This window comes from Amphiura filiformis, chromosome 12 (genome assembly GCF_039555335.1).
Source record: "Amphiura filiformis chromosome 12, Afil_fr2py, whole genome shotgun sequence".
Classification (NCBI taxonomy): domain Eukaryota; kingdom Metazoa; phylum Echinodermata; class Ophiuroidea; order Amphilepidida; family Amphiuridae; genus Amphiura; species Amphiura filiformis.
The window spans coordinates 54,063,754-54,079,560 of record NC_092639.1 but is presented as its reverse complement, the minus strand read 5'-3'; the positions used below and the strand labels follow the sequence as shown (position 1 = coordinate 54,079,560).

Below are 15,807 nucleotides of genomic sequence, written 5' to 3'. Positions count from 1 at the left end.
GCATCAAGAGGCATCAGGTGTTCCAAAAGGTGTTCAAATAAAAAAATTCTGGTATGATATTTTTTTTAAAGGGCAATAACAACACGATTTTTACTTATATCTTGCCATTTGCGGATATAATGCAAATTTAAACAAAAATGACCCAAATTATTATAGAGAATGTGTGCTTTTGTTTCTATGAAAACGTAGGTGTTAACAAGAACTGTTCTTTAAAAAAAGACAACGCCATGGATGAAGATCATATGTTTCAAAATTTTGCATTGACAAGTACTAGTGGAAACATTGTTGACAATGGGCGGAACGAAAACATGGAATCTAAGTGGGTTGAAACGGTAATGCCTGAGGACGTCCAAGAACTATTGGTAGAGAAAGACTATGAAGGTTTTTCAGATAATAGCGATTTGAGTGATCTTGAGGATTAAAACAAAGAGAAATGCATCAGTGAAATCATTTATAACACTGTAAGCAACACTTTTGCGGCATTCTAGTGCACAAGTTGCCTTTTTGGGGTCTTCTTTAATACATAAAGGCAATTCTGGTAGTCATCATTGCAGCCATTTTAAATCAGAATCTACATTTACCACCCTGAAGTACTTCATTATAGTTCAAAAAGTCAAAGACAACTATTACTTTTTTTCAACTTAAGGAACAATTTATGACGCTTTTTGTCGATATCATACTTTCCAATTCAATTTTGTCGGCCATTTTGAAAAAAGCACCCTCGCCTGTGACATCATATTACCTCCGTATTAATAATCTGACCTAGTAAGGCTTTACCGCTATCAATTAGAACATCCAAAATCTGATGAAGTATACCACTTAAGTGACTAATTTAACAATCTAGCCTATATGCTTTTCATTGATTTTGGCGGCCATTTTGAAAAAAAAAGCGCCCACAGCTGTGACCTACTGTTACCTTCATATTAATAACCTGACTTAGTAGTACATTATTGCCATCAATAAAAATCAAAAATCAGGTTAAATATGCCCCTAAAGAGGCTAATTTAACCTTATATATGTTTTTCATTGATTTTGGCGGCCATTTTGAAAAAAAGCGCCCTCAGCTGTGAACTCCTGTTACCTTCATATTAATAACCTGACTTAGTAGTACATTATTGTTATCAATAAAAAGCCAAAATCTGGTTAAATATGCCCCTAAAGTGGCTAATTTAACCATTTATATGTTTTTCATTGATTTTGGCGGCCATTTTGAAAAAAGCGCCCTCAGCTGTGACCTCCTGTCACCTTCATATTAATAACCTGACTTAGTAGTACATTATTGCTATCAATAAAAATCCAAAATATGGTTAAATATGCCCTTAAGTGACTAATTTAAACATATAATATTGGATTTTGGCGGCCATTTTGAAAAAAGCGCACTCGCGGAAAAGTTCTCGGGTTACGGGCTTTTTACCCAACATTATTTGTGTTCCCCATGCAAAACTGGTCCAGATAAACCATATGAGAATTTCTGGTTCTCCAAGTGGTACTCAGTTTTAAAGGATCTGGAATGAGCGTTTTGAGCGTTTCGACAGTATTTTTTGTTGGACATGAGAGCACATCAGACATATCGAATTGCATTCTGAATACGAAGAATGTCTTTCTGATATCAAATAATTTTCTTTTTTGAAATTCACGATATAATACAAATTTTATGACAAATTATTAAAATTTGATATTTTTCACATTTTTGATATATAACAGTCCTCGAAGTAAATTTTAAAAATCTAATGATATATTCTTAAAGTGTATGTAGCTGGGAGGAAAAGCCGACGATCAATTGAAAATGTTGACCTTTCATATTGAAGATATGAATTTTTTCCCAAAAAGACCTAATTTTTTTGGTGTTTTGAAAAAAAAATAAAAAAGCCCGAGAAAAAAAATCCCGGTTTTAACCCCAGACAAACGAAAGTGGTATGTCTATGGTTTTAACCATAGGGCCTATTTGTTGACCGTTTTCAACCAAATAAATTGCAATGCATTTCCCGTATATATTCCTCAATCTCCGGACGATTCATAGGCCTAGAATAAATAATGAAATTGTACACTGACTGTCTGCACCTTGGGTCTCTAGACTACCAGACCACTGTTTCCTACGTAATACCTTAGTGATGACGCAAAGACCTGATTCACGCGTCGTAGCCTTAATTTCTTGGCTGCCAACCTTGATGCAGTGGCGGGAAATGGGGCGCGTAGCTCTGCGTAGGGACGAAAAGCTCGTAAGATCATTATTAAATTATGCGCTGTTGTGTATCTAGATAGCCTGAATCATTTCTTGGCCACCTCGCAGTTGGCAGAAAACGGGGCAATGTTGCTCTGCGTATGGTTTTTTAATGGAAATATTATTACGCGGTTCACACTGTCCTTATTACCCACAATGCCACTGCGATCGATTTTGCATAGCAACACGACAGTTTTTTATGTTATTCTCTTAGTTACCACCAATTTGTGCAAAAACGAATGTCCGATGGAAAAATGGCAATATGTACCCGATCAATATACCACTAAATCAAAGCCGAAAGTCTAGAACACTCGCGCACAAGATGGGCAACCTTCCTTTTATCTTCAGAAGACAATAGCTTTGTTGCCTGACTCGTGTAGTTTGCTGTCTTCAGAAGATACTCTTTGTTGACTGACTCGTGTATTTTTGCTATCTTCAGAAGATACTCTTTGTTGACTGACTCGTGTATTTTGCTATCTTCAGAAGATGCTCTTTGTTGACTGACTCGTGTATTTTGCTATCTTCAGAAGACAATAGCTTTGTTGCCTGACTCGTGTAGTTTGCTGTCTTCAGAAGATACTCTTTGTTGACTGACTCGTGTATTTTGCTATCTTCAGAAGATGCTCTTTGTTGATTGACTCGTGTATTTTGCTATCTTCAGAAGACAATAGCTTTGTTGCCTGACTCGTGTAGTTTGCTGTCTTCAGAAGATAGGCCTACTCTTTGTTGACTGACTCGTGTATTTTTGCTATCTTCAGAAGATACTCTTTGTTGACTGACTCGTGTATTTTGCTATCTTCAGAAGATGCTCTTTGTTGACTGACTCGTGTATTTTGCTATCTTCAGAAGACAATAGCTTTGTTGCCTGACTCGTGTAGTTTGCTGTCTTCAGAAGATACTCTTTGTTGACTGACTCGTGTATTTTGCTATCTTCAGAAGATGCTCTTTGTTGACTGACTCGTGTATTTTGCTATCTTCAGAAGATAATAGCTTTGTTGACTGACTCGTGTAGTTTGCTATCTTCAGAAGATACTATTTGTTGACTGACTCGTGTATTTTGTTATCTTCAGAAGAAACTCTTTGTTGACTGACTCGTGTATTTTTGCTATCTTCAGAAGATACTCTTTGTTGACTGACTCGTGTATTTTGCTATCTTCAGAAGATACTCTTTGTTGACTGACACGTGTATTTTGCTATCTTCAGAAGATACTCTTTGTTGACTGATTCGTGTATTTTGCTATCTTCAGAAGACAACAGCTTTGTTGACTGACTCGTGTATTTTGCTATCTTCAGAAGACAATAGCTTTGTTGCCTGACTCGTGTAGTTTGCTGTCTTCAGAAGATACTCTTTGTTGACTGACTCGTGTATTTTTGCTATCTTCAGAAGATACTCTTTGTTGACTGACTCGTGTATTTTGCTATCTTCAGAAGATGCTCTTTGTTGACTGACTCGTGTAGTTTGCTGTCTTCAGAAGATACTCTTTGTTGACTGACTCGTGTATTTTGCTATCTTCAGAAGATGCTCTTTGTTGACTGACTCGTGTATTTTGCTATCTTCAGAAGATAATAGCTTTGTTGACTGACTCGTGTAGTTTGCTATCTTCAGAAGATACTATTTGTTGACTGACTCGTGTATTTTGTTATCTTCAGACGATACTCTTTGTTGGCTGACTCGTGTAGTTTGCTATCTTCAGAAGATACTCTTTGTTGACTGACTCGTGTATTTTGCTATCTTCAGAAGATACTCTTTGTTGGCTGACTCGTGTATTTTGTTATCTTCAGAAGATACTCTTTGTTGACTGACTCGTGTATTTTGCTATCTTCAGAAGATACTATTTGTTGACTGACTCGTCTATTTTGCTATCTTCAGAAGATAGCAAAATAGCTTTGTTGCCTGACTCGTGTATTTTGCTATCTTCAGAAGATACTCTTTGTTGACTGACTCGTGTATTTTGTTATCATCAGAAGATGCTCTTTGTTGACTGACTCGTGTATTTTGCTGTCTTCAGAAGATACTATTTGTTGACTGACTCGTGTATTTTGTTATCTTCAGACGATACTCTTTGTTGACTGACTCGTGTATTTTGTTATCATCAGAAGATGCTCTTTGTTGACTGACTCGTGTATTTTGCTGTCTTCAGAAGATACTATTTGTTGACTGACTCGTGTATTTTGTTATCTTCAGAAGATACTCTTTGTTGACTGACTCGTGTATTTTGTTATCATCAGAAGATGCTCTTTGTTGACTGACTCGTGTAGTTTGCTGTCTTCAGAAGATACTATTTGTTGACTGACTCGTGTATTTTGTTATCTTCAGACGATACTCTTTGTTGGCTGACTCGTGTAGTTTGCTATCTTCAGAAGATACTCTTTGTTGACTGACTCGTGTATTTTGCTATCTTCAGAAGATACTCTTTGTTGGCTGACTCGTGTATTTTGCTATCTTCAGAAGATACTCTTTGTTGACTGACTCGTGTATTTTGCTATCTTCAGAAGATACTATTTGTTGACTGACTCGTGTATTTTGCCATCTTCAGAAGATAGCAAAATAGCTTTGTTGCCTGACTCATGTATTTTGCTATCTTCAGAAGATATTCTTTATTGACTGACTTGTGTATTTTGTTATCATCAGAAGATGCTCTTTGTTGACTGACTCGTGTAGCTTGCTATCTTCAGAAGATACTCTTTGTTGCCTGACTCGTGTAGTTTGCTGTCTTCAGAAGATACTCTTTGTTGACTGACTCGTGTATTTTGCTATCTTCAGAAGATGCTCTTTGTTGACTGACTCGTGTATTTTGCTATCTTCAGAAGATAATAGCTTTGTTGACTGACTCGTGTAGTTTGCTATCTTCAGAAGATACTCTTTGTTGACTGATTCGTGTATTTTGCTATCTTCAGAAGACAACAGCTTTGTTGACTGACTCGTGTATTTTGCTATCTTCAGAAAACAATAGCTTTGTTGACTGACTCGTGTATTTTGCTATCTTCAGAAGATACTCTTTGTTGACTGACACGTGTATTTTGCTATCTTCAGAAGATACTCTTTGTTGACTGACTCGTGTATTTTGCTATCTTCAGAAGATACTCTTTGTTGACTGACTCGTGTAGCTTGCTATCTTCAGAAGATACTCTTTGTTGACTGATTCGTGTATTTTGCTATCTTCAGAAGACAACAGCTTTGTTGACTGACTCGTGTATTTTGCTATCTTCAGAAGACAATAGCTTTGTTGCCTGACTCGTGTAGTTTGCTGTCTTCAGAAGATACTCTTTGTTGACTGACTCGTGTATTTTGTTATCTTCAGAAGATACTCTTTGTTGACTGACTCGTGTATTTTGCTATCTTCAGAAGATGCTCTTTGTTGATTGACTCGTGTATTTTGCTATCTTCAGAAGACAATAGCTTTGTTGCCTGACTCGTGTAGTTTGCTGTCTTCAGAAGATACTCTTTGTTGACTGACTCGTGTATTTTTGCTATCTTCAGAAGATACTCTTTGTTGACTGACTCGTGTATTTTGCTATCTTCAGAAGATGCTCTTTGTTGACTGACTCGTGTATTTTGCTATCTTCAGAAGACAATAGCTTTGTTGCCTGACTCGTGTAGTTTGCTGTCTTCAGAAGATACTCTTTGTTGACTGACTCGTGTATTTTGCTATCTTCAGAAGATGCTCTTTGTTGACTGACTCGTGTATTTTGCTATCTTCAGAAGATAATAGCTTTGTTGACTGACTCGTGTAGTTTGCTATCTTCAGAAGATACTATTTGTTGACTGACTCGTGTATTTTGTTATCTTCAGAAGAAACTCTTTGTTGACTGACTCGTGTATTTTTGCTATCTTCAGAAGATACTCTTTGTTGACTGACTCGTGTATTTTGCTATCTTCAGAAGATACTCTTTGTTGACTGACACGTGTATTTTGCTATCTTCAGAAGATACTCTTTGTTGACTGATTCGTGTATTTTGCTATCTTCAGAAGACAACAGCTTTGTTGACTGACTCGTGTATTTTGCTATCTTCAGAAGACAATAGCTTTGTTGCCTGACTCGTGTAGTTTGCTGTCTTCAGAAGATACTCTTTGTTGACTGACTCGTGTATTTTTGCTATCTTCAGAAGATACTCTTTGTTGACTGACTCGTGTATTTTGCTATCTTCAGAAGATGCTCTTTGTTGACTGACTCGTGTAGTTTGCTGTCTTCAGAAGATACTCTTTGTTGACTGACTCGTGTATTTTGCTATCTTCAGAAGATGCTCTTTGTTGACTGACTCGTGTATTTTGCTATCTTCAGAAGATAATAGCTTTGTTGACTGACTCGTGTAGTTTGCTATCTTCAGAAGATACTATTTGTTGACTGACTCGTGTATTTTGTTATCTTCAGACGATACTCTTTGTTGGCTGACTCGTGTAGTTTGCTATCTTCAGAAGATACTCTTTGTTGACTGACTCGTGTATTTTGCTATCTTCAGAAGATACTCTCTGTTGGCTGACTCGTGTATTTTGTTATCTTCAGAAGATACTCTTTGTTGACTGACTCGTGTATTTTGCTATCTTCAGAAGATACTATTTGTTGACTGACTCGTCTATTTTGCTATCTTCAGAAGATAGCAAAATAGCTTTGTTGCCTGACTCGTGTATTTTGCTATCTTCAGAAGATACTCTTTGTTGACTGACTCGTGTATTTTGTTATCATCAGAAGATGCTCTTTTTTGACTGACTCGTGTATTTTGCTGTCTTCAGAAGATACTATTTGTTGACTGACTCGTGTATTTTGTTATCTTCAGACGATACTCTTTGTTGACTGACTCGTGTATTTTGTTATCATCAGAAGATGCTCTTTGTTGACTGACTCGTGTATTTTGCTGTCTTCAGAAGATACTATTTGTTGACTGACTCGTGTATTTTGTTATCTTCAGAAGATACTCTTTGTTGACTGACTCGTGTATTTTGTTATCATCAGAAGATGCTCTTTGTTGACTGACTCGTGTAGTTTGCTGTCTTCAGAAGATACTATTTGTTGACTGACTCGTGTATTTTGTTATCTTCAGACGATACTCTTTGTTGGCTGACTCGTGTAGTTTGCTATCTTCAGAAGATACTCTTTGTTGACTGACTCGTGTATTTTGCTATCTTCAGAAGATACTCTTTGTTGGCTGACTCGTGTATTTTGCTATCTTCAGAAGATAGCAAAATAGCTTTGTTGCCTGACTCATGTATTTTGCTATCTTCAGAAGATATTCTTTATTGACTGACTTGTGTATTTTGTTATCATCAGAAGATGCTCTTTGTTGACTGACTCGTGTAGCTTGCTATCTTCAGAAGATACTCTTTGTTGCCTGACTCGTGTAGTTTGCTGTCTTCAGAAGATGCTCTTTGTTGACTGACTCGTGTATTTTGCTATCTTCAGAAGATAATAGCTTTGTTGACTGACTCGTGTAGTTTGCTATCTTCAGAAGATACTCTTTGTTGACTGATTCGTGTATTTTGCTATCTTCAGAAGACAACAGCTTTGTTGACTGACTCGTGTATTTTGCTATCTTCAGAAAACAATAGCTTTGTTGACTGACTCGTGTATTTTGCTATCTTCAGAAGATACTCTTTGTTGACTGACACGTGTATTTTGCTATCTTCAGAAGATACTCTTTGTTGACTGACTCGTGTATTTTGCTATCTTCAGAAGATACTCTTTGTTGACTGACTCGTGTAGCTTGCTATCTTCAGAAGATACTCTTTGTTGACTGATTCGTGTATTTTGCTATCTTCAGAAGACAACAGCTTTGTTGACTGACTCGTGTATTTTGCTATCTTCAGAAGACAATAGCTTTGTTGCCTGACTCGTGTAGTTTGCTGTCTTCAGAAGATACTCTTTGTTGACTGACTCGTGTATTTTGTTATCTTCAGAAGATACTCTTTGTTGACTGACTCGTGTATTTTGCTATCTTCAGAAGATACTATTTGTTGACTGACTCGTCTATTTTGCTATCTTCAGAAGATAGCAAAATGCTTGACTCGTGTATTTTGCTATCTTCAGAAGATACTCTTTGTTGACTGACTCGTGTATTTTGTTATCATCAGAAGATGCTCTTTGTTGACTGACTCGTGTATTTTGCTGTCTTCAGAAGATACTATTTGTTGACTGGCTCGTGTATTTTGTTATCTTCAGACGATACTCTTTGTTGACTGACTCGTGTATTTTGTTATCATCAGAAGATGCTCTTTGTTGACTGACTCGTGTATTTTGCTGTCTTCAGAAGATACTATTTGTTGACTGACTCGTGTATTTTGTTATCTTCAGAAGATACTCTTTGTTGACTGACTCGTGTATTTTGTTATCATCAGAAGATGCTCTTTGTTGACTGACTCGTGTAGTTTGCTGTCTTCAGAAGATACTATTTGTTGACTGACTCGTGTATTTTGTTATCTTCAGACGATACTCTTTGTTGACTGACTCGTGTATTTTGTTATCATCAGAAGATGCTCTTTGTTGACTGACTCGTGTAGTTTGCTGTCTTCAGAAGATACTATTTGTTGACTGACTCGTGTATTTTGCTATCTTCAGAAGATAGCAAAATAGCTTTGTTGCCTGACTAATGTATTTTGCTATCTTCAGAAAACAATAGCTTTGTTGACTGACTCGTGTATTTTGCTATCTTCAGAAGATGCTCTTTGTTGACTGACTCGTGTATTTTGCTATCTTCAGAAGATAATAGCTTTGTTGACTGACTCGTGTAGTTTGCTATCTTCAGAAGATACTCTTTGTTGACTGATTTGTGTATTTTGCTATCTTCAGAAGACAACAGCTTTGTTGACTGACTCGTGTATTTTGCTATCTTCAGAAAACAATAGCTTTGTTGACTGACTCGTGTATTTTGCTATCTTCAGAAGATACTCTTTGTTGACTGACACGTGTATTTTGCTATCTTCAGAAGATACTCTTTGTTGACTGATTCGTGTATTTTGCTATCTTCAGAAGACAACAGCTTTGTTGACTGACTCGTGTATTTTGCTATCTTCAGAAGACAATAGCTTTGTTGCCTGACTCGTGTAGTTTGCTGTCTTCAGAAGATACTCTTTGTTGACTGACTCGTGTATTTTGCTATCTTCAGAAGATGCTCTTTGTTGACTGACTCGTGTATTTTGCTATCTTCAGAAGATAATAGCTTTGTTGACTGACTCGTGTAGTTTGCTGTCTTCAGAAGATACTCTTTGTTGACTGACTCGTGTAGTTTGCTATTTTCAGAAGATGCTCTTTGTTGACTGACTCGTGTATTTTGCTGTCTTCAGAAGATAATAGCTTTGTTGACTGACTCGTGTAGTTTGCTATCTTCAGAAGATAGGCCTACTATTTGTTGACTGACTCGTGTATTTTGTTATCTTCAGAAGATACTCTTTGTTGGCTGACTCGTGTAGTTTGCTATCTTCAGAAGATACTCTTTGTTGACTGACTCGTGTAGTTTGCTATCTTCAGAAGATACTCTTTGTTGACTGACTCGTGTATTTTGTTATCTTCAGACGATACTCTTTGTTGCCTGACTCGTGTAGCTTGCTATCTTCAGAAAATACTCTTTGTTGACGGACTCGCGTAGTTTACTATCTTCAGAAGATACTCTTTGTTGACTGACTCGTGCAGTTTACTATCTTCAGAAAATACTCTTTGTTGATTGATGGCGTAGCTTGCTATACTCTTTGTTGACGGACTCGCGTAGTTTGCTATCTTAAAAAAGATATTCTTTGTTGACTGACTCGGGTAGTTTGCTATCTTCAGAAGATAGTCGCTTTGTTGACTCAGTCGTTTGGTTTCTTTGAAAGATTATTGAGCTTGTTGCAATTAGACTGTCCCACAGTCTCGGTTCGGTCCGGCCTGGATAATGGAACGATAGGCATACATAATAACATAATAGCCTATCAAAATATGCCATAGTCCTTCCCCCCCCCCCCCCCGATTCTAAATACACAGCGCCCAAAACCAATTCACAGCGCCCAAAACCAATTCCTCTTTCTACACAAATTGATGCCACTACACTAATCACACCTCCTATATTGAACGCTAAATTTCAGTGACCGCTCCTCACGCCGATTTTTTAATGCTATGTAATCTACATTACCAGTCGTTCTCCACGGACCCGAGGGAGGGTCTAGTTGCAATTGATGAATTTGTTAGTTTGCTACCTTCAGAAGATAGTTTGTTGCAGTTGATGATTCGTGGAGTTTGCTAGCATAGCATAGCATAGCATAGCATAGCATAGCATAGCATAGCATAGCATAGCATAGCATAGCATAGCATAGCATAGCATAGCATAGCATAGCATAGCATAGCATAGCATAGCATAGCATAGCATAGCATAGCATAGCATACAAATATTGACTGCTATGAGGGGCATGGTTAAAATTATAGGCCCAAGGTGATCTCAAACCCATGACTATGCCCCGAGGCGTAGCCGAGGGTATAGTCATGGTTTTGAGATCACTGCGGCCTATAATTTTAACCATGCCCCGAATAAAAAGCAGTCAATATTTGTTTTATATACCAAATCTTAAGATTCTTGACATCTGTTTGGTTAAAAGCATCGATTTTGGGAAGAGAAATTAATAGTTTCAATGCGAACGGCACACATATTACAATCTGCGATTTCTGCGTAATTATAGCGCGTGAAAACATTAACGCGTGCGTAATATCATTTTACGCTGGGAAAACGCGCAGTTTGATCGTGACGCACGTGACCGGTCCATAGTTCATTTCCATGGACCGGTCCATAGTTCATTTTGCGGCCATAGTTAATTCAATGACTGCACTTTCAACCAATCAGATGACAGGAATCTATATATGAGGTATATAACATAGCATAACATAACATAACATAACATAACATAACATAACATAACATAACATAACATAGCATAGCATATTTAAAAAGCACCTTTACATTAATCTGAACAAAGCGCTATGCAACAATGAAATAAAACATCGAAGAAATATAAAAACAATCAACTAGGGCCTGTGCTAAATTCAACCCTTTAAGGGGGTACTACACCCCTGCCCAATTTTGTGCCTATTTTTGCATTTTTCTCAAAAATGATAGCGCATTGGTGACAAGTGAGATATGTATATTATAGGGGCAAGGACTACAACCACTGCATTGGAAATTTTATTTCAGCACAGACAACAGTTCTGGAGTTACAGTCAAAAATGAGGGAAAACCAATATTTGATCAATAAATCAATAACTACTTGCCTTGAGTTGCTGAATTTTCAGTGCAGTAATTGTAGTCCTTGCCCTTATAATATACATATCTTACTTGTCACCAATGTCCTATAATTTTTGAGAAAAATGCAAAAATAGGCACAAAATTGGCCAGGGGTGTATTACCCCCTTAAGCTCAGCTCTGAGCTCTCAGTACACCGTATAATGTGAGTTACGCCACACGGTTTCTATGTTCAGTATACAAATATTAACTGTCTATGAGTGTGATGGTCGAAATATAATCACGAGGTGAAAGATGAATTGTTCCATTCCACAAGCCGGAACGGCGAGTGGAATGGAACAATACATCTTTCACCGAGTGATTATATTTCGACCATTACACGAATTTAAGACAGTTAATATTTGTTTTATATCACTCATGCTTAAATTCTATTACTAAAATACTATTTAAGGTAGGAAATACATTTTTTCATCAACATAACACCATGTTTTGCCGTGATATATTTCACATTTTGGGGACCACCCCATAACTAAATCGGCGAGTCCAAGAGTCAGCGCACGGCTTGGCGCAGGCGCACTACGCCAGAGCACATGATGGTATACAAAGCATGCTATGAGGGGCATGGTTAAAATTATAGGCCCGCGGTGATCTCAAAACCATGACTATGCCCCTCGGCGTGATCTCAAAACCATGACTATGCCCCGAGGCGTAGCCGAGGGGCATAGTCATGGTTTTGAGATCACTGCGGGCCTATAATTTTAACCATGCCCCGAATAAAAAGCAGTCAATATTTGTTTTATGGCAAATCTTAAGATTCTTGTCATCTGTTTGGTTAAAATAGCATCGATTTTGGGAAGAGAAATTAATAGTTTCAATGCGAACGGCACACAGATTACAATCTGCGATTTCTGCGTAATTATAGCGCGTGAAAACATTAACGCGTGCGTAATATCATTTTACGCTGGGAAAAACGTGCAGTTTGATCGTGACGCACGTGACCGGTCCATAGTTCATTTCCATGGACCGGTCCAAAGTTCATTTTGCGGGCATAGTTAATTCAATGACTGCACTTTCAACCAATCAGATGACAGGAATCTATATATGAGGTATATAATAAAGACTATCACACGGAGAGGGTGATAGTAAAAATGGCAAATGGTAATCAACCAATGAACTGTCTAGAATTTATGTATGAGTGATATAATACCTGATAACAGCGCATTATGCATATATATAACGAAGTGACACACTTAACTGTACTGCATTCATCTGTTAGCAAGGGAAGTCAACGCTTAACTTGTTATCAGTGCCGAGCACAGTAAAAATGTACAATATGGAGCGGCCGGGTTGGCGGATACTTTTCCCCCTCCTGGCCCTCACTTACTTATTCCTACCATCTTTTGGTCAATATCTAGAATCTCCCTGTAATGCTGGTGAAGGAAGCTTTCACGACTTCATCGTCCAAAGGTTAAATGGCACCCAGCTTAAACTGTCTGAGTTAGATGGTAAAGCCGTGTTAGTAGTCAATGTGGCTAGTTTCTGAGGTTATTCCTCGCAATATTTACAACTGAATGCACTACGTAAAGATTATGATGGGAGTTTTGAGGTACTGGCAATGCCTTGTCACCAGTTTCTTCTACAGGAACCCGCTAAAGACGAAGAATTACTCAACAGTTTGAAGTATGTTCGTCCTGGGAATGGATACGAACCAAATTTCATTATGACTGCTAAGGATGAAGTCAATGGACAAAACGAACATCCTTTGTATACGTTTCTGAAGGTTAGTTTAGATATGGGACGAATCATATAACAAAGCATTTGTTTTTAATTAATTCCTTTCATTCATTCATTCATTCATTCATTCATTCATTCATTCATTCATTCATTCATTCACTCATTCATTCATTCATTCATTCATTCATTCATTCATTCATTCATTCATTCATTCATTCATTCATTCATTCATTCATTCATTGCTCTTTTTCAAACATGAGGATAATAATAGGTATATCACCTCAAAAATAATCGCAGCAGAAACGCGTTATTTAATGTTCCTACATTATTAAGCTTTATTAAAGCATCAAAAATCAAAAAACAGAATTGAAATCGGTCAATGCATTGTGATGTAATGTCAATTTAAAGATGCTCGTAGATGGAATGAAATCCTGCCACAAATGGCTGTAATGACAAAATTGGCACATTTCGAGATTTTGAAGGTTTATTTGGACGCTTGTTTGGAAAAACAGCGTTAATTTAAATAGCACATGTTAAATGCCTATCTTTCCTGACTTCGTTACAGAAAACAAAATTAAAAAATCCATCATTGAATAATTATAATAAATTAATCAAATATACTATTTTAGCCATTTCGGCCAATCTGCAGACAAATTAAAAAAAAAAAATGACTAAGTTCAGCTTATTAATATGCAAAATTGATGCCAATAGAAAACCGTACATGATATAAAGGTGCGGTTTTTTTGCACACATATGTATACAAAGTTCTTTCAATTGATGACAAAAAATACACAAAAAGTAATTAATTATGCAAATTAGGTAATTACAGCTAATTATGTATTTATGATATTATTATGCAAATTAGGCATGAGTAATTTTGGGTTTTTTTCAATATTTAATGAACGTCTGTTCATTCATCATAAATCTTTAAAGTATGATCCTGTTATGAGGTTGAATAAATGAACTGCAGTTAATTATTTAAAAACAATACAAAAAAATTAAAAGTTTGACATTTTGACGGTGTCTGGAATATAATTTTCATTTTTACTGTAAACATGGTATGTGTCACCATTACTCAAAGCCAAGTCCGAAAAGTAAAAATTAAAATTCAGTTGCAATGAGACTTTAAATTAACATTTTGTCATCTGGATTAACATGGGATTATAATCGGTAAAATGAACAGCAATTTTGCTGTACCGCGTATACTAAAAAATAGTATGGCCTTGGACACACACAATGGCTTAGAGCTATTGTGGTTTGGAAAATTACTCCTAAAAAAACATTGATTAATGTTTTGCTTCAACTGGTTTCAGGGAAGTGTTTCATTTGTTGTCGACGGAATTAATTTACATGCTAAGAAAGATTAGTATTTCAGCTAAATGGTGGTAGTTCCTTTACTTCAGTAGGCCTATATTTACTGATTTATGAGCGATCTTCAAAAATCCATAAAAACAGGCAGTAGTTCTTAAACAAAACAATTTTTAATTTGGGGGACCCGATGGTAGCCTCAGGAAGGCTTCACACACCATGTATTAAAAATTCAAACAATTTGGATAAATGAAGCATATGAAGAAATTCATTTATCGACATGGATGTTTTCTAAAATTGGCCAAATTTGAAGCGCGCCCTTTTCAATTCACTGTTATGCTTGCATGCACAGTGTAGCAGAATTATTGTGCAGCCACTGTGACATACCTAATAATAACAGTATCGTATAGCCGTAGGGGAAAGGGGTGGGCAAACGGATTTTTTTTGGTGTCCATTTTTGACAATTTTCGTAAAGTAACTGCCCATTCTATATAATGCGCCAGATTGAAATTGCACAGACATATTATACACTTATTACCCTAATTTTGTGTACGTGGAAATCTTGACTCATTCGTTGTTTTGCTGCTAAGTACCGCTAGGAAAAACGAAGTGCGCTATATGCACCTTCAATTGTTTATATAATGCGTGCAATGATGCATATATGCATCTTTCTGTTTTATGAGTGGGATGAAACTGCAAATGTCAGAAAGCTGTTTGATTTTACAATTGCAATACAATTATAGCACCAAACATACTAAAAGCATTAATTTTGATGAAGCAATATGCCCTAGTAATATTTTATAAATCACCGCAACAGATTTGACGACTTTTCCATCTGGTACATGATCGCAAATATTCAAGATGGATAGTAGTAGGCCTACTTTCTATTGTTATGCTAGCTGCATTATGAATAACTGTGTTATAAATATGAAATGGTTTGTTTCTATCGTTCTATTGACGTTTGCCATTTGTATTCTGCATGCTGACTATAAAGACTAGTTTTCAATTTTAATTTCTTTCTGCTATCGGTTTTAACTAAACTGTAATAATTGACTAAGTCAATGTAGATCATACAAGCAACGTGGGGATAAATGTCGCCAATTAAGGTGTTAAAATCAATTATAATCCTGCATTTAGACTAATCCTTGTAGTTATTGTTTTAGACACTATCTTAAACAAGTGTTTAACAATATCTAATTCTACGTCAGATCTTGATCATTGTAGGTCAAATATAACAGACAAAATGCTATATATTTCATGTGATTTGTTTAAAGCCATATTATGACATTTGCTGAGGAGAACGCCGTCAAAAAATTTTAAATTCTGGTTTTTACACGATTGTAATGTAC

General features: G+C 36.6%; 1 protein-coding gene across 1 annotated transcript in view; it reads left to right on the top strand.

Moving 5' to 3' along the window:
- The first annotated feature begins 308 nt into the window (after positions 1–308).
- The window catches only part of LOC140166910 (glutathione peroxidase-like), a 33,885-nt gene continuing 18,386 nt past the window's right edge, over positions 309–15,807 (top strand). The window contains exons 1-2 of the mRNA XM_072190395.1: positions 309–381; positions 12,961–13,196. Of these exons, the coding sequence (XP_072046496.1) occupies positions 309–381; positions 12,961–13,196 (309 nt within the window). The remainder of the gene's footprint in view (positions 382–12,960; positions 13,197–15,807) is intronic.